Source organism: Pteropus medius, unplaced genomic scaffold (genome assembly GCF_902729225.1).
Source record: "Pteropus medius unplaced genomic scaffold, Ma_sr-lr_union100, whole genome shotgun sequence".
NCBI lineage: Eukaryota > Metazoa > Chordata > Mammalia > Chiroptera > Pteropodidae > Pteropus > Pteropus medius.
In genome coordinates this window covers 14,387,797-14,406,506 of record NW_024340849.1, presented here as the reverse complement: position 1 = coordinate 14,406,506, position 18,710 = coordinate 14,387,797, and the positions used below count along the sequence as shown (strand labels likewise).

The 18,710-nt window shown below is 34.8% G+C and overlaps 1 protein-coding gene across 10 annotated transcripts in view; it reads right to left on the bottom strand.

Moving 5' to 3' along the window:
• TCF4 (transcription factor 4) overlaps positions 1 to 18,710 on the bottom strand; it is a 338,925-nt gene that overhangs the window by 318,478 nt on the left and 1,737 nt on the right. For 6 of the 10 annotated variants that reach the window (XM_039840998.1, XM_039841019.1, XM_039841044.1 and 3 more), the window contains exons 1-3: positions 18,504 to 18,635; positions 17,502 to 17,593; positions 15,776 to 15,848 (exon numbers count right to left, since the gene is read on the bottom strand). In XM_039840998.1, the coding sequence (XP_039696932.1) occupies positions 15,776 to 15,848; positions 17,502 to 17,573 (145 nt within the window). In that variant the 5' untranslated portion in view covers positions 17,574 to 17,593; positions 18,504 to 18,635. Of the gene's footprint in view, positions 1 to 15,775; positions 15,849 to 17,501; positions 17,594 to 18,503; positions 18,694 to 18,710 lie in introns of those variants that run through there. The other 4 variants (XM_039841027.1, XM_039841005.1, XM_039841064.1 and 1 more) reach the window with 4 other exon arrangements.

Genomic DNA, 18,710 nt, shown 5'->3' with positions numbered 1-18,710 from the left:
GTACACTTGAGACTCATTGAATTTTGTTAATCAATTTTATTAATAAAAAATTACATAAAAAAATGATGGCAACTTAACAAAGTAAGTAGTCAACTTAAGATGTTACAAAAAATCAGAATGAACCCAAAGCAATAGAAAGTAGGCAATAATAAAGATTAGAAATTAATGAAACAGTAAATAAACACATATAAAAACAATTATCCACGAAGCCTAAAGTTGATTCTTTTTGAGAAGACTAATAAATGAAAAAAAACTTCCAGTGATCTTGATCAAGGAAAATGATAATAAAAATCAGGATTGAAAAATGAAACTTAAATACAGAGTCAGCAGATATTAAAAAGCTAATAAGGGAATCCAACTTTGTGGCAATCAATTTAAAAACCTACATAAAATGAGAAAAACATACATCATATATATAATTTTATTCATTTATATATTTTTAAAACTACCTGAAAAAAAAGAAAAATTCTAATTTTAAGTACTTTAAAATTGGTATCAGTGGTTTCAAATCTTTTCACACCAGGCTCAGATAGTTATACAAACAAGTTTTAACTAATTTCAAGAAACAAATTATTTCAATCTTACACAGACTCTTCCAGGGAAAAGAGTGTGGATATATTCCCCTATTCATTTACAGGTCAGTATAATCTTGTAGAAAAAACCAGACAAGGACAGTAAGAGAAGAAATATTATATACCAATCTTAGTTATTAAAACAGATACAAAATACTAAAGAAAATATTAGAAAATTGAGTCCAGGATATTATTTTTAAAGAGTAATTAAAACAATCATGATCACATTAGTTTTATCTCAAAAATGCAAGGGGAGTTTACCACTGGGAAAAATATATATGTCACTCACAGCATTAACAAATTAAAGAGATTTTTAAAAATCATAATTTAAATATATATAGAAAAAACATTTTATATAAATCGATATCGCTTTTAATAAAACTCTTAGCAAAAATATATACAGAAGTAAACTTCTTTAATGAAATAGTTACCATCATCAATATCAATAGTGAAAATCAAGAAAAAGACAAGGATACCCACTACTGCTGCTGTTTAACAATACACTTGAAGCCCCAGACAGCACAATAAGACAAGGAAAAACAAAGTCCAGGTAGAGGGGTTTGAAAAGAAAAACAGAATCGTCATTATTCACACATGATATGATTACCTATATGGAAACTCCTAAGAAAACACAAAGACATTTTTGGAATTAATAAGAAGAGAGTTTAGTAACATGGGTGAATATGAAAATCAATATAAAAAATCGACTGCATTTATATATACCAGCAACAAACAATTTGAATATTTAATTTAAAAGAAAATACCACTGATAATACTAAAAAAAAAAAAAAAAAGGTACCTAAGAATAAATCACCAAAAGATGTATAAGACCTCATAAAGAAAATTTAAAAACTTTATTTTGAGATATCGAGGGAGACCTAAGAAATGGAGAGATACATGAGTGGAGACAATTATTATTTAAAAATGTATTAATTTCCACTCAAAATGATCATTAGTTTCCATGCAATTTCAATAAAAACTTTAAAAGGCTCATGAAAAACACCGAAAAGCTTATTTTAATATTTCTATGAAAGAACATAGGCCCCCAAACAGCCCAAAGTAAAATGTGTACAGATGGGACAAAAGGAAAAGGTAAGCCTTTACCTACTAGACACCAAAAATGTAGTATAAAACTTATAACATGGTACTGAGGCAAGGGTAGACAAACTAACCATCAGATTAGAATAAACGACTCAGAATGAAAGACCCTTATAAATATGGAAAATTACACTATTTAGCAGTATTTTTTACAAAAATTAAACTACAGAAATAGTATTGTGGATGCCTGGGAAAAGGATGGACTTTTCAATACATAACTCTAGAACAAATGGGCATCAAGACATTTCTGGAAACCTGGAATTGAACCCTTTACTTCCCATTCTACAAAATCAGTCCCAACTGTATTAAAAACTTAAATGTGGAAGTCAAAACTATAAATCTTTTTCAGAAGAAGCATATATGTGAAAATCTTTATGACCCTGGGGTAGACATGAATTTTCCAACCATGACATAAAATATGAAAGAGCAAAGGAAAAAAAATGACTACATTAAATTTAAGGTCTTCTGTTCATCAAAACATATTATAAGGAGGGTAAAAAGACAGGTCATAAAAAAGGAAAATATTTGCAATATGCATGGCAGAAAGAATTAATATCCAAAAATATATCAAGAACTTCTACAATTAATAAGATAAAAACCAGCAACTCAATAGAAATTGAGAGGGAAGGGAGATTCCATAGATGAAGAAACATAAATAAATACATATAGAGATGTTTCACTTCATTAATTATTGGGAAAATGCAAATTAAGACCACAGCAAGATACATTTTAATCTTATACCCACTAGATTGATACAAATTGAGAAACTTAATAACACCAAAGGTGGACAACGATGTGCACCAATCAATCGCAATCTTTTAAGCTGCTGGTAGGAGTGTAAATCGGTAACAAACTTTGGAAAACAATTTGGAAGCATGGTCATGTTGAACATTCACATTAACGCTACAACCTAGCAATCTTACTCATAGATATCTATCCTACAGATATCGAAAGAGATGATCAAGTGTGCATCAAGAGACGTTCAGGAAAGTGTATAGTTCCAAAAAAAATAAATAATTGAGAGAACCAATGCAAAGGTTCATTACAAGGAAAACACATGAATAAATTGAGATATATTCACTAGGAGTGATAATAAACTAATGCCGCAAACAACAAAAGATCCTATTTTTATAATCTCCCATCGTAAAACTAAGCAACAAATTGTTTAGGAATACACGTACATGTCACACAACTACTTAGACAAAACAGGATATTTATCTCTGGCAGAGAAGATGGGGTAATGTGGAAAAGGAAGGACCCCACAAGGAGAGGCAAAGGTTCTGATACTGCTCTAGTTCTTAAGTGGTGTGTCCTCGGGTCTTCACTCCATTATTGTGTCATAATTTACATATGTTACATGTATTTTTTTGTACGTGTCAAACATTACAAGATAAAATATGTTTAGAAATATTTGGTTGGGGTTAGATTTAAACTAAAAAGCAAATGGGAGGAAGGATTCAAAAGCAGCCTGTATAGATAATTAACAAAACTCTTGCTACGAAGGACAACAAAAAGGACTGTAGTCAGAGGGGAATGAGAATGAGACGGAGAGTTTTTGTTTGATTTGTTATGTTTTTGTTTTGTTTTTAATTATGAAATATTTAAAGCATAGAGTTGTCAATCATAACGTTCCACCATTTTTTCCAAATAATAATAATAATAATAAAGCATTGCAGATACTATTGAAACACTGTGTATCTTCTTACTCCAAAGGTTAGATAATTATATTTCACTTTATTTTTTAACTGAGTTACTACTGCATACCTAGATGCTGAAGGAATTCTCCAGGAGGCAGGAACAACATGTGAATGCTGTCCACTTACATCAGCATCACCTAACTCACTCACCAGCAGCAAGAAAAATGCTTTACAGAGCTTTCCACTCAGTGCATGGGGTTCTATGCCTCTCCCCCTTCTGATGAAGAACACACAGAGCTCTGGGTCACGAAGCCAAGTAGTCCTAACAGGCATAGATGTCAGGATCCAACCCCTATCCACAGCGTTAACCCAACGCTCTAGCTAGTGGGCTAAGCAAAGATGGGGGTGGTGGTGCTCAGGGGGCAGACAGACAGACAGACAGATGGACAGACAGACATACGGAAAGAGGAAACTATTTTTTCTTCAACTTGAACAGTAAATATATCACAAGGATGACAATATTTTTCCTAACTAAAATGAACTAACAAACACACTGGTTTGAGAGGTGACTCACAATAGTAAAAACTAAGATTACTGAGAAAATGGAGGGAAAGGAGGGGGAAGGAAGGCTGAGAAAGAGTGAGATGGTCAAAGTGAAAGAGGGAGGCCGTCTTCAGATGAGTGAGGCAGGACATTAGCTGGGGCGTGTAAAGTGGGAAGCTTCATTTGGTTCCTAATGAAAAGTTAACTGATCATTTTCCCCCATGGGCCACCTCGGAAAAAATACAATCAAATAATAGTGTTTTGATCTCTAAGCAGAATAGCATATAAATCAAACTACCCTCCTAAAGTTCAATGAATTCAACAGGTTGTACTAAACCATCACGTTTACTGGTAATAAGAACGTGAGCTATAGGAAGCCTAAATGGTACGTAATTACTGAAGACCATTAAGTAAGAAAGAAGAGTACTTTTGCCTCAGTCTCCCACTTCCACTTCTGCAACTTCTCACAATAGAATTGTGAAAATCAATCTACCACTCTCCTCAGAAAATAAAAATCACTTCTTTGGTGCATGGTTACTAAAAAGGAAGTGGATATTGCCTGGTAGGTGAATTAGGTCTCAGTTATTGTTAGACTGTAAAGTATAGTAGATTTTCAAGTTTTAAAAGTTATAGGAAATTTCAACACACACACAAACACATACAAAGCAATTACCCACGATGGATGCTTCCCATGGGGCTAGAGTCACAGATTTCAAATAAAGTCTATAGTTAATTCTCCAACTTCACCATCCACACTGTAGGACCAGCAACTCCACCTTTCACCTAGATTTCTGCAGAAGCCTCACAACTTGGTTTGGGCCACCCACACTGACTACCCTTGAGGTCTATGTTCCAGGCTGCAGTCAGTGTTCTCAGGCACAAATCCCATCGACGGCACACTGCAAAGGCCTCCTACTGCTCAGCCTTGCATGATGTGGCCCTTACTGTCCTCCCCAGCCTAGTTCAAATCATGTTCTGGCCCCTTCCCAACTATCCTGCCCCATTCTCTGCATGGAACCTATCGCCCCAGCCCACCTCACTCTTCATTTGTCAGACCTCAGTTCAGGTGTCCCAGCCTCAGGAAAGCCTCTCCAGACTGCTGGGCTTGGTCAGATAGCCATACTGCAAACTCGTCTAATGCCGCACACCTCTCAAATGTAGAACTGGACACTTCTTTGATTGATTATTCAGTTACTGAGTGTTCTCAACGTTTAGTCCATGCAGGAACTTATCTGTCTTGCTCATCATTTTACTTCCAGCACTTAGCATAGTCCTGACACATGGTAGAGGCTCAATAAATAATTATTTAATTTTAAAAGTAAATAACTTTTTCTGCATATAAATTTAAAAATAAATATAAAAGTTCAAGTGTGGGAATAAAAAAGATAAGTGTGCATATCTAGTGCTCTTGAAGTAAATGAGTACTATCTGTAAATTCAAATTTTAATTTCTGCTCAAAAAGGACAAATGGAACATAACTGTCATGCCTCCCAAAGAGTCTCTGGTACTAAATGTGGAAGTACATTCATAATAGTACTCTTCAAGGTCCAATTTCCATAATCATTCAAATCCATTCTCATTTCTTTATACTCATATAGAAACACGCATGTACAGATTCTAGGATTTCTATGTTTCAGTTGGAAATATGAAGTCTATACTTAGTTATATTTGAAAAGTATCTTTTAAAACAGTCTATATTTCAACATCAATAATTTTAAAAGTACTTTCCTACTGAATCACTGTAGAACTTTAACCAAAACAACAGCAATGTCGTGCTCCAATTGCAATGCTAAAGCTGAAATTTTTTCTTCTTTGTATCGCCATAGTATCTAGCACTGTAACTTACCTTGAATCTCAAAAAACATTTATTGAACGAATGAATGAATGTATAGAAAAATGAATAAATGAAAATTACTAATTCTTAATAATTCAATTGCTACACCAGTGAAACACATTCATGCTGAAAAAAAATATAGCATGATACGCATGTGTCCCTTTCACTTTTCTGAAGTTTTCAACATTCTTTAAACAATCAGACCTTACACAACAACAGAATGTTTAAAGTAAAATTAATTAAAGTAATTAGGAAGTATTTCTCACCTTATCCAATTCTACCAAAATTACTAAGGAGTAAAGTACAGAATTCCTGCAGAAGTGGGACAATGCAAACATACATCCCATGTAAAAGAGAAATATTTCTACATGGGCTGAAAAGATAAACTGAAGAAAAATAAGAGTTAACAAAATTAGGGGAAAAATAGATGGCAAAAGAAAAATTAACCTTGTGGCTAAAAGTAACTAGATGAAGAATCACAGTGCCCACAGGAGAACAGAAAAGGATTCAGTGTTATGGGACACCAGCCAGTAGACAATGATGTTCAAGAAGGCACACAACAAAGAACTATTATTTGAACAAGAATTGAAATTGATATTTGGTTTTTCTTTTCAAAATTACAAATGGATTATATATGAAATTGTACATTCAATCCTGTATTATTATTACCACTGGATGACCAAATTGTTTCTGAGTTTAAAGTTGAGGGTTGCAAAACAGTCCAATATAAATCCCCCTTTTTTTTAAGTGCAGAAGTAGTTTTGGGAATACATAGGTTTGTAACTGACATTTTTTAAAAATGGGTCTAAAATTCTTTGTCATAAAAGTCTTTTTTATATACTGTAGCAAACACAATCATTTATTAATAAATTCTTCCTAAGCCTATTTCAACCATCAATTGAATTACTGGCTTCTTGTGGAAACTGGAAGCGCATGCCGCATTAAAATTCTTGGAGGTCACAGAGAAAGACACCTTAACCTGAACTCATCAATACTTGAAGAGAGGATGATATTTAGATATATATTTCCTATTTGTGATATAACTGTGATAGATTTTTATCCAAAGGTATATATGACCGTTCTATAATGTTTTTACAAACATTATTAAGTTTTGGCTAAGGTCACAATATCTTTGGGAACATTTTAAAAATGCATTTAAGAATATATTATATGGCAATAATAACTATCACATTTCCCTGCTAGCTTTAGAACCAAAAGATGTGGCAGTGGTAATGGTGATGGCAGTGATAATAATAAAAATTATGATGAATTTTTGCAATCTGGAAATATTTTTAAGTATAGTATAAAACATTCCTTGAAGTGTACTGAGGAGTTTCAAATTTGTTTTTCAGTTTTAGGATGCATGCTTTGAGGTTCTATCACTTTGTCAACATGAAATAGCTATTTAGCAGCAAACACTGAAAAGAATCTAGATTTCCAGAATTCGGTTAAATAAATAATTTTCGCCAAAGTAACTATCATTTTGGCTCAAGAAAATTTCGATTGCTGAATGATATAACAGGAAGAATTCAGAAATGAGAACATAAAAACCTCAATTTCCACCCTGACGCTACCATTAAAAACATATTATTTTGGAAGGAACTGGATTATAATCTCTAACCCCCCAAAGAAATCCCAAAATCATGAAAGAAAAAAAGAAACAGGCATCCAAGACAGATGTTTGCCTGGAATTCACTGCAGGTGCCTAGCCCAGAGCTGACTCCACTGCAGAGCTGAGGTGTTCTTTCCTCCTGAGCGTTCTCCATACCCCAGCCTTTACAATGGCCTTTCTCTGTGCCTGCCCACAATGATCTTAATATCAGATGCTCTGTCCCAATGCCTCCATGCCAAAATTTTACCGCCCCTTCAGGTATCAGAGTCAATTTTTCTATGAGGCTTTCATTATTATCCCCCAGCAAGACATCAGTTTTTATTTATCTAAACTCCCACAACACAAATGACACTTGTGTTCTGGAGACTTAGTATTAATTATAAATGTGGTTTCCTATTCTTTCCTGTCAGAAAATATGCCCTCTTGGAGCAGGACTTATCTCCCACAAAGTCCTCTATGTGGTATAATTACTAACACAAGGATCTGTAGACAGCATGTACTAAAAATATATATTAGACGAGCCCTCGTAAGAATTACAATAGGTAGAGAAATAACTAGCTAGGTAGATAAAAACAATATCCTATCTCCATTGCCTACATATTAAAACACGAAGGGCAAAACAGAAGCTTGGCCAAAAGTCCCCAGGTATATAAATAAATATACCTTTTGAAACCATTCATTATCCGTTTATACTCATCTTAAGTATAAAAGTAATTATGGACAAGGTATGTCAATTTGCATGTTTTCTATGTCTTGCATGTCAGCATGTCACACAATATGAAACCCAGAGTGTCCAGAGCTATCACTTTTTAATATCCTCCTTCATAGAAGGTAGATCTTTTTCTAGTTTAACAGTCTCTAGTTATCTTATATTTAAGACTTGGCCCAAGAAACTTGAGATTAAAAACCTTCCATTTAGATGCCCTGCAGTTCAGCTAAGTACCCCCAAAAGGAATGTTTAAATTAATGGAAGATTAAAGCAAGGAAGAACATCCTAAAAGGTATTTTGTAATGGGGCTTTGTCGTCACCTTCTCTGTTTTATTGGAAAAAATAGTCTTTTCCCAGGGGACTAAAAGTTTATATGCCAACCATCGGTCTAGTTTAACTACTCGAAGTTAGAAATGTCAAAGCAGAAAAAAGTTTGTAATGGAAATGCTGACAGGCCATGAAGTAGAGAAGCACAAGCAGGTGCTCCTGTGACCCAGGGTCATAATTCAATCAAGCTGTATTTTGACGTCATCTGTTACAGAAAAAAAAGCCAAATGGTTTATGAACAGCACCAGAACCCTTGAGATTAAATTACAGCTCTGATATTTAATCATGGGTCTTACTGTGTTATTTTTAATAACACAATACATTTTAACAGTTATTCGTCAACTGCCTTAGCCAAATTAGAACACGTGATGACAAGTGAGCTGGATTACAATGTCCATCTCTCACAGTCTAAATTTTTATTATTTTTTTAGAAATGGTAGATTATACAAGTTTTCTTCTTCTTAAAAAACATAAAGTTGATATCAACGGATTGAGTCCAAACCTTAATTAAAAGCAGCATGGGGTCCCTAACCAGTGGGTCAGGACATCTGTATTTGTGTCCTATCATAGCCAAATAACCAACTGTATGATTTGGGCAAAAGACATTTAACCCTCCCAAACCCTGGCTCTTTGCCGCAAAAATAATAGAGCAACTCTAAAATCTTCTATAAATCTAAATTTCTATAAATTATTTACGTGAGAAACAATAATGTATAGTTTCTTTGGGATTCCCTGAAGATCTAAGTACAAAATTTTTTTGCTTAAAAGTTGATGTATTTTTAATTCAATTAAAATCACTCCAGTCAAAGAGACATTCTAGTACCTGAGGATTTATTAGCTAAAATTTTTAGAGGCAATATCAGCATCAGCAAATGAAATAGGTTCTTTAAAAACTAATGCACAAATACTGCTGAACGTGTGAAGAGTTGTTTGCAAAACAAATCAATACAGGCACATCCAACAATGGATCACAGTTAATAAACCACATATAGTAATTACCACCAATGGCAGTCTAGAAAGTCATTCATTAAATGTTAATTGTCACACAAAAGTACAAAAGCATCCATTTGAGCAATAGTGTAGCTGCACCTTTAAATAAAATACTTTCTTACAGCCTTGAAATTTATCCACATAAACTGATTTTAAACACACCTGGATATGTAATATGCTGATTAACTGGGCTTTATTTATTTTTGAAATGTAAGTAAACATAACAACCTTTTTCAATACTTTTGCTATTTCTGTGAGTCTGACATAAAAAATACATATATATTAATTATAACAAAGTGTTACCAATCTTCTCTAAAAATTAAATTGCTACTTCTCTTAAGTCTCTCTCATAAACAGTGAGACATATGGCTCAAAGTATACACCTGAAATTCATGTGTATACTTTACTGCTGAGTCTAAGTGGGCTCACAGATTTAGAAAATGCATAACCCACATGTAAGCTTATAAACCTGGTGGTCAATTCAAAAAAATTTATTCATAATAACAGGAGTACCAGTAATGAAAGCAACCTTTAAAAAAAAAAGTATGATGTGCTTTAATTTCTCTAATACTTAGTACTATCTAACTTGGAAGAACACCTGGTCATACAAAATAGCTCATAAAATATGAAAAAAAAGAAAGAAAGGTGTTGGGGTTTTTTTTTCTGTTTCTATCTAGCTTCATTTTGATCCTATGTCTGTGCAAGATCTGACTTACTGAATATATAGATAAAAATTCTAAAGGTTTGGCCAAGAACATTTTGGTTCAAGACTTGTAAACTGAAGAACATTTCAAAACACACCATGTTCCTTATTAGGCAACTTAAGATCTGTTATCTTGGCTTATGGGAACAGATCTAAATAGCATCATAATACTAAACATTGAAAATCACAGGCCTGGGGCCACCAGGACTCAACTGTATGCCTTGGACGAGGTTGCAAACTTCCAATATAAAATGTAGTTTACCATTAGGAGTAAATGTTTGATCTGTAAAGCTTACAAAATTACTTTGTTTATCATAGCAGATGAAAGCAAAAAGGAATAATTTTAAGCTCAAAACAAAACTGTTTATATGACAGTCTTTACTGCTTCATGATTCTAAGCATTTAAGACAGATTCGAGCAATTAACAGCATAAACTTTCATTACATAGTTCTATTATATATGTTTATGTGACTTAGCTGTTCATCTGTTATTTAAGTGATTTCCTCATTACAATAGTAGGGTAAAGATAATTTGCTGATGCTGTCAAAAATGTTAAACATTTCAGTCTCAACAGAGCTTGGATCCCCACGTTTGTTTAATGCATTTTATTTACTTAAGTCAGTGTCAAATAGAGTACTGCTTCTTCCTTCTGAATTTAGAAAACGTAACATTTTAAGCACATGTCTGGTAATAGACATATCAAAACTTCAATACTGCTTATTTTAGAGATGCTGATAGAATTTAGCATTATTGTTCTTGGATATTAAGTTTCAAAGATCTAACAATGAACTGCAAAACTTCTTTTATAGTTAAAGACAGGAAATCTTTATTTTATAGTTATTAACAGAGCAGTCTTTGTTACCTCAACTTTTGGTTTGATTAGGTACATAAAAATAACTGAAAACAAAATATTTTCGCTGCCACCCACGCAGACTGTTGATTTACAGTTCAATGAAAGCACAACTTTGAAAATATCTACTATATTTTCTTTGTAATAATAATAATAATAATAATAATAATAATAATAAAGAAACACACTAAATCACACTGAAACCCAACATAAATTAGAAGGCTAGCTTATCCAGATACTAAGGCAGGAAAAGTGATGGGCATGGTTTATATCATTATCTTAAATGTTTTTAAAAAATGCTTATCTAATGTAAAGATCAGGAATAGTACTGCATGCCAGGACTCAATAATATATTTTTATCCCTATATAATCCTGAAAAAAAATAATCTATACCTGACTCTGTGTGTGTTTGTGAGTGTGTGGTGTAAAAAGGATATTAAGCTAGTAGATCCAAATTTAAAACTTAATTCATTCCTTGGCTGCCTTGAGAGAAAGTTGTTTAACATCTCCAAATCTCAGTTGCCTCATCTATGAATTGAGCATAGTAATCCTTGCATCTCACTGGGTTCATGTTAAGATTTAAAACATACAATAAATATAAGGTGTATAGTATATCACCTGGCATATTAAGAAGCACTTTAATTTTATCAGTGCCATGTGCTTTCACACCCTATTACTCAATCTAACATCTTGCAAATAGTCAAAGGGAAGATCAGGCAAAAGAGAATGATCGATAAACCAAAATTCAGCTCCAAACCTTAAAAAGCATTCAAAGGGCACATGCACATGCAGAGCATTTGTATACACAAACATCAGCAGGCAAACCCTGATACTCTACTAGCAATATAAACTACAGAAACATAGTAGCGAAACCAACGTCATTCCAATAAAGGATTTGCAGTGCTACAGAGAATTAGCAAATCAAAACTTGATTTTTAAGAATAGCAAATAAAGACACAGAAACTCCTTAACTTGGGCCTCAGTTTTTCTTGGCTATACAATGAAGGCACCGGGCAGTATATTTCCTAGGGGTTTCTATCCCCCAAATTCCATGATCCTCACATAATGGGTTTAATACCACTTTGTTTATTTTTAACCTATTAAATTACTCTGCTCTTTACAAATATCCACACAAACATGATGAATTGTGCTATAAGGCTGTTTAAACACATACACGCTCACACACACACACAGTATTAAAAATCTCTACTCAACAAATACCTGTAAGGGGAGATAATTTTTTTCATGCTATAAACATGAGTTCAAACTGGTATGGATGAAAATTAATTCAGCATGCTGACCATTTCAATTTCCTCTGTGATAAAGTATTACCCCTTGAATTATTCTCAATGAATTTACTAAATTGATGTGTCGTTTTGGTGTCATGTAGATAAAGGTTAACTAACTTGTATGAACAACAAAAAATGTTTTTCTTCTTCCAAAAATGACCACAACAGGAATGTGGTTTGTTTTACTACTATTCTTAATTGTTCAAAGACCCATTCATTTGGCAATCTTTAACAAATGCTCAACACCTAAGTAAAACTAAACAGTAACAGGGAAAAAAATTCAACTTTTAAAACTAAGGGAGGAAGATGTAGTATCTATCCATCACAGACTGACTGTAAATACATGTAACAGATGTGGCCAGTGCTGTTCTTGAATATAGATAATTTCAGTGGCCCAACCGAAAAATTACTTTTTAATAAGATGCTAAAGCTAGTATGTTTCTCTTTTGCTTATAAAAACTCAAAGGTAACCAAGTAAATAGTATTTTTGTAATATTAGAGAATTAAACCCCTGTTCATCAATAAATTACAGACTCTAAGTACATTTTTTTTCTTTTGGTAACTTTGCCATCCTATATTTTAATGAGAATAATTTTTCAATTATCCAGGCATGTGGATGCTTTTAGTTTGTTTTAAGATCAATGATATAACGGATATTAAATCCCTTTGTATAAGTTACCATATGGATTACAACTATTTCTTAAAAATAATTCCAGAGCCCACCAATCTCCCGTTAAGGTCATCTCAGCTCTGAACTATCATGGCTGAATTGTTTTAGTGCTCTCTGCTGAACACCTGCAAACATCAAACAAAAACTGCTGGTCCTTTCCTGGGCTGACAAAAGCCTTTCATGTGAAAAATGCTCCCTGGGAATGTCAGGCTGTAGCTCAGGTTACATTCCATTCTCCCTAGCAGCCTTCCCATTTCTTAAGGTGGTAGGAAAAACCATGTTTGTGAAATGAAAGATTAAAGGGAATATGGCCACACTTTATTTAAATCTCACATTGCAAATCACAATGGAGCATCCTATATTAATGGAATCAAAAGCTATTGGGAACTTTAAACATGAAACATTATCATGCCTCACTGAAAAAATATAGCTGATTTTCTAAATAGGAACAGTTTACTTATAGTCTAGATCTTTTATTCCTTGACCCAAGTTTCAAAAGCTACCCATGAAAGTGACATCTGAGTCCACTCAGGAGAACGGATATTAACCTGAAGTAAATTTAGAACATTATTTTTCTTCTCAAAGTTAGCTAGTTCATTCTTCCAGTTAAAGGGCAAAATGCAGTTTTCCTGATTTTTTTATTTGTTATGCTTTAAAAGAAGTTTATCTTTGTGGATAAATTCTTTATCTTATCTAGTGGAAATTGTAAGCCATTTTCTTCACTAATAGCCCTGTGTTCAAATATGTATCAAATGAATGAGAAAAACCAACACTCTAATCTGTACCCTATATATTTTAATCACCATCACACTGCATTGATGAATACCTTGAATTTTCAAACCAGCAGCCTGAACAAAATAGACACTACACTTTTTACCTTTACAAGTAAACACTGGGCCTGACAATTACACCTGTGGTAAAATGTAAGTAACTTAAAGTTCGACACTTTAAAAATAATTATAGTATCTTCATTAGAAATACCATAAATGTCTCAGTAAGGATGAAATCTCTGTGTAAGTTTACATATGCATGTATATGTATGTATGTGTGTGTGTGTACAAATATATACACACACACAGAACTGTCTTAAGAACTGTGTAAGTTTCAATATATGATCATTTACCAAAATATATTAATAGATATTCATACTTATTCAGCCTATACTCCCTCTGAACACTTACATATTATAGGCAGGACTTTATTTAAATGTGAACATAGAAAAGTGACCAGATGCACAGTTGTCTTTTTAAATGTAACACAATTTCATGCTTTTAAATCACCTCACTTTATTCGGCCATACCTAAACTTACATATTTAAGTTACTCCAAATGCATCAGTTTTTACAAAATACAAGAGTATTTTGCACTGATTTTGAAAGCAGTCTGTCTCTGTACCTTTCTGACATAATCTACTTCAAGATTTAAACTATACATTTCTTAAGTAAAATCATGAAAAAATTACGGTCAGATAAAGTTAGTTACTGTTTGGATACTGTCTAACATGAAAAATTAATTTTCCACTTGTAGTCATCTTTACTTTAAAGTTGTACAAATAATACAATACAGAAATTTTGAAAATATAATAATACAAAAATATTTAAGTCACTAAATAGAAAATATAATAAAGTCCAGGACAGTAAAACATAAACATATGATCAATAATACTTTAATCAAAGTGGACCCTCCAAAATAAAATATAAAATATAACTAAAGAGCCATCTCATATTTTATAAATCAAATTATAGAGACAAAAATTCTCTTAGACTAATGGTGACCAGAATAAGTAACTTATTTGGAAATGAACAATTTTTAAATGACCAATTAATTTTATAAAAAACATATCAATTACACAAATCAAAGGTGAACAGATTTCTTTCACTGCTATAAAAATTAAGAGATGTGAGATTATATTCAATAACTAACAGACAATTCCACTGGCATCTCATAGCTAAAAAATGTCAACATTTAAGTCTGACTTAAGAATAGTACTCTGTCTAATGTACTGTTATGTACCATAGGCAGAACTAAAATATTGCAGCTGTTTAACCAGCATAAATGGATTTAAGCCTTGAACCTAAAGCATAACAGGCAGCAATGTATGCCTCTTTCTGATATGAAATTCATTGGACAAAACAACAAATACATTTTAAATAAATATGTTTCCAGTTATCACTTTTAATAAGAGATCTTCAGAGAGCCCCCTATTAAAACGCTTCCTTAGCTGCCTGACAATCACTGCGCACCCAGTTTCCTTTGTGGATAGTGCTAACGTCTTTTTTAAGCATCACCCAAAGACCTTTCATTTATAAAATGTGAAAGTTCTTCCTAATTTGCAACTTAAAATATAGCAAAAATTCATTGCACAAATAAACACATAGGGAAAAGAAACAGCTAAAGCATCAGAAAGGATATTTTAAATACAAATGAATTCAAATTTAGCTCTCAGATTAGCAAGAGGCTATTTACAGCTATGGTTTACTACACAGCATTCATCTGAAAAATTAAGTGCTAATTTCCTTAAAAGGGTTAATTATACATAGTACCTAATAAAATTGATATTGCTTACAAGGGATTTTCTCTTTTTATGAAAGTTAGATTTCCCCCCTCTATTTTCAAATAGAGAACATTAATTTATTCCTCCATGTTAACATTGGCCTTATCTTCACATGTTTGATTACAACTATATTAGAAAATTGCTTTTAAATTAAGTGATGGAATTCTAAGAGTTTCCATGATTTAAAAAAAAAAAGACCTAATTTTAATTTTGCAAAAGATGACATTTTGTGTAAGTTATACCACTGATAGATAATGAAATAACCATATCATTACAGACTAAAATTTCAATGACTTTTTCAGAACACTTCAACAGAGCCAAAAATATACAATGAGTGAATAAACAGCTAAGAACATTTCACTACACACTAAGAAAAGAATTTACATACTTGAGCCAGTAAAATGTCCACTTGCCAAAGAAGTTGGTCCATTTTTCCCACTGCTCACAGGAGGTGAAAACATCTAAAAGAAACAAAGAAATATTACTGTTGAAAAGAAGACATTTGTGCCTTCAGAGTTTGTCAATGATCTCTCATACTCTCACCACATAACTTAGAGTTTTTGCTAAGGGTTCGTTATAGTAAAATACATCACCATCCAACTTAAAACTAAAACAGGCACAACACTACCAATCACCCCCCACCCCATCACCACTCCTTTCTTTTTCCTCAGGTTCATTAGATGGCCAGTATTAGGCAGTGCTACTACGTTTTAAACAAACACAGTCCCCATGTTATCAAGATTCAGTCTGAAGGGCAGCAGCCTCTATAGAAAACACTAGTTTTACAAAGGAGAAGAAAAAAAGTTGTTTGCTTTATATTGAAAACCTTGGCCATAAACGTGGCAATGTCCATTTCCATCCCGTATAGGATTTGCCTGTTATATGTGAACCCAAATAAAAATAAAAGTGCCACCTGCACTAAATTCTCATTTCATCTCTAACATGAGAACAATTTGAAGCAAGACACACACACTCTCTCTCTCTCTCTCTCTCTCTCACTCTGACTCTCACTCTCTTTCACTCCCTCTCTCTCCAGCATTTATTTCGACCCTAATTGGTTTCCCTCTTCTTCCACGTATCTAGTGGATAATGCGCACCTTCCCTGGGTCAGAGCCTGCAAAAAGCAAAGGAACGAATGGAGAAAGTGCAGCAAGCAGAAAGGGGGCTACAAAGCTGCCTGGAGCTCTGTTTCCTGGCAAAACTTCCGAAAGCCATTTCTCCAAAAGAAGGTCTAGAAAGAGCAGCAGCAGCAGCACCAGCACCAGCAGCAGCGGCAGCAGTAGCAGCAGCGGCAGCAGCGACATGAAAGAGCCCCACTTAGAAGGCGGTTTGGATTTTATTTATGTTTTGTGGATTCTTTTTATTTTGCTTTACAAATGCATCTCATACCAAACTCATCTGACATTAAAAATGAATTAATTCCCCTGACATGTTCGAGACTTGGTTTGAGGAAGGGAAGCAAAGGGATGGAGAAGGACCAAATACAGCTGTAAAACTCCACAAGTGTGTAAGTTCTGCTTTGTACTGACTGATCTCATAACTATGAAATTTACTAAACCAGTCTAAAGGGCTCTAAAGAATGTATGCTCAACATATACATATGAGTATTCAGAATCCCAAGAAAGGAGGTAGCTAGGTAACTACAGGTCCTACTAATCCAAAGCATCGTCAGTTTAAAACTTTAAGAGACAACTGGGTCTCCTATTTTGTCTTTTCCATTTTCAGAAAATAAAATAAAATAAAATAACATGAGTTGTGCGCAAAGTATTAGTACTCTCACTGTTCAGATAAGGCCAAGTTTTAGGTGTGATTTACCATTTTAGGGGATGTCTGTTTTTCCTTTCCATTGGGGTGAGATTCCATTATTTGGGGGGAGTTGGTGGGTAGAGAATTCAAGGCAAGTTATTAGACTTTCAAAAAAAAAAGCTTGAATCTTCCATCACACCCCCAAAAAAATTGTAGTTAAAAACTTATCAAAAAGACCTTCATTTACCAAGGATTCAGCCAATTAAAAATGATTTCTGTCTTTTATTGGTTTCTAGCTAAGTGTTTGGGTTTTTTGTTTTGTTTTGTTTTTTCCACAGCTGTTGTTAGTTTCCACCGTTCTTTCTTACCGCACTGAAATCCAGTAAATCACTCAGCTCTTTGTCCGTCCCTAAGGCAGCCATTCGCTGTTGGTGATGCATTTTAGCAAAATCACACAAACCTAGAAACATGGAAATAACCGCAATCAGAAAATCCAGTCCCAATCCTTGGAGAAAACACAATCGGATTTTTGGAGACTGGGGGGGGGAGTTGAGGGGAGGTGAGGATGTAGGAGCAGGTGGGATCAAATTGAAAGGAGGAGGATAGAGTTGTTTGTTTTGTTTTGTTTTTTAAAGATGTAATAGGCAGCAATAGCAAAAAAAAAAAAGCGATATTGATACTGTATTGTTCAAAGAAGACGATCAAAACGGTAACATCCACTGAAAACCAAATCGGGAAGTAAAAAAAAAAAAAAAAATGCAACTCTTCAGCACTGTCATTTTATGCAACAGGAGGTAGAGCGAGAAATGAATGGATCACAGAGAAAAGAGAAACTACTCTGCAGAACGATCCGGTCTCAACTTTCCCCCACCCTCCATCCCACCCTCTCACACACACCTCACACACGCACCCCACACACACACACTCACACACCACTCCTCCCCTGCATTTCAAAGTAGCTATAAAGAAATTAAAGATGAGCGTCTCTGGAGTGAAAACACATCCAGAGGGGGAGGGGTGACAGGGTCGGAGGGGGTGAAGCAGAGTGGAGGGTCGGGTCCTGTAATTGTCCGGCACCCTAATTTGTGAAAGAAAGGATTGTAAAAATTAAAGTCAGGCCCTTGGCAAAGTCATCGGTCCCTTCAAGTAGCAGCATTGCTGGGTAGGGGGGTTGGGTGAGAGGACTGAGGTCGAGGGGGGAGAGGAAGAAGAGAGGCGCGGGAGGAGGGAAGGGGTGTCTCTTCTGGGAGCGCCGGGAGCCGGGAGCCCGTGGCAGGGGAGGCGCGGAGCCGCGTGCGGGGCCGCGGAGCCCGAGCCCCGCGCCGCCCGGCGCATCAGCCCCGCCGAGCCCCGCCGGCGCCGGTACCTACCGCCCGCGCGCGAGAAGGGGCTCTCCGTGCACCGCCGGCGCCGAGGCGGCGTTCATTTCTAACCACTGCCTCCACCACCACCACCGCCTCCTCCTCCTCCTGCGCCCGCGCCCGCTCCGGCTCCTTCCCCGCCGCCGCCGCCGCCGCCGCCGCCGCCACTACAGATCCGCAGACACACAGCCAAGATCCCTGACTCTTAACACCAAC